Source organism: Trichechus manatus, unplaced genomic scaffold, assembly GCF_000243295.1.
Source record: "Trichechus manatus latirostris isolate Lorelei unplaced genomic scaffold, TriManLat1.0 scaffold00253, whole genome shotgun sequence".
NCBI lineage: Eukaryota > Metazoa > Chordata > Mammalia > Sirenia > Trichechidae > Trichechus > Trichechus manatus.
Genome location: NW_004444189.1, coordinates 2353616 through 2354903, shown reverse-complemented (window position 1 = coordinate 2354903; position 1288 = coordinate 2353616). Strand labels below are relative to the sequence as shown.

The window sequence follows — 1288 nt, the reverse complement described above, 5'->3', positions numbered from 1 at the left end:
CAAATATGTTACTACAGAACTATAGACAAAAGATTTGCTATAATATTCTAACAGTTTTAAGTGTAAAACACTCAAACATTTTCAAAATTTTACCACGAGAAAATAACAAATATTATCCTACCTTTACATAAGCAGGTTGTTTTTCAAGGATTAAATCTGCTACTTTTTTAGAGACCTGTAAGAACATGCAATCAAACAAAAGAAGTAAAACAAAAGGCCACATGCTTCCTGTCAGACTTTATATTAAATTTTTTGCAAGAACATTCCATAGATCTCTCCAATGACTTTTCCAGCAGATTCTGGTACTCTATGGTCAGACACATTTCCCTGGGCTACAAAATTAGTTAAAAAAAAAAAAAAGGTAGTACAATAAAGCATGTAGCACAGTACCTGGTCCTTAGTAGAAACTCAATAAATGGTCACTATTACAGTTAATAATGTGAGTATATCTGATTTAACTAACATGCACAAAAGTGTAACCATCTGTAAGGGTACAGGATTGGCTTTAAAAAGATGAACTTGCTAAACCAAATAAATTTCTACTCAATTGAATATATGAAGACAATAGCTGAGAAACAGAACTTTCTTGTATCCTTTACATCCTTTGTACTCCATAAGAGGACAAACCAGTTGTTTGGCCCTCTACTTCTGAAAAGTTGGAAACACATGAGTTTTCTTTTTTGTTTTTGGAAAACCATGAAGATGTCTAAGGTTATTGGTTAATTCCATGAATAACGTTAATATACTTCAGTTATAATTACAGTAATTTTGAACATGAGGGTCTTCTTTCATAATTCCAGCCAGAACCCAACTAGCATGAAGCATGGTAAACAAAAGATATTTAGTGGATGTCTGTTCAAGAAACACAATTTCCTTCCCTTCCCTATGCAAACTGAGAATAAAACATTACACACACATTAAACTATTACATTCATCCTTTCACATTTTCTTAATCTGTTTCCAGCATCTTTGAAATTAACTAATTTCCAGATACACTTCTTGTTTTTGTCTAGAAAGAAGGATTCCATTAAGGTTAAGAAAATCAAACTTTAAGTAGCTTATAGACCTCAATTAGTGAAGAAATGCCAACATTTGTCCTAAACATTGTTTTAAGAATTCCAAAGACTCCATAGAAATGTCTAGGAATAGCTTAATTAAGAAAATACCAGTTCCTATAAGAGACAGCCAAGCAGGAGCCCCAAGTGAGAAAATGAAATCAGTAAACTCTAGCTCTACTCAATATATTTTCACATGTATGAATTTGTATGTTGTTATGTGTTGTCAAGTT

At 32.1% G+C, this 1288-nt stretch overlaps 1 protein-coding gene across 2 annotated transcripts in view; it reads right to left on the bottom strand.

The window, feature by feature from the left end:
• VPS50 (VPS50 subunit of EARP/GARPII complex) overlaps positions 1-1231 on the bottom strand; it is a 109048-nt gene extending 107817 nt beyond the window's left edge. For both annotated transcript variants that reach the window (XM_023724631.1, XM_023724632.1), the window contains exon 1: positions 122-1231. In XM_023724631.1, the coding sequence (XP_023580399.1) occupies positions 122-223 (102 nt within the window). In that variant the 5' untranslated portion in view covers positions 224-1231. The remainder of the gene's footprint in view (positions 1-121) is intronic.
• Between the last annotated feature and the right edge of the window lie 57 nt (positions 1232-1288).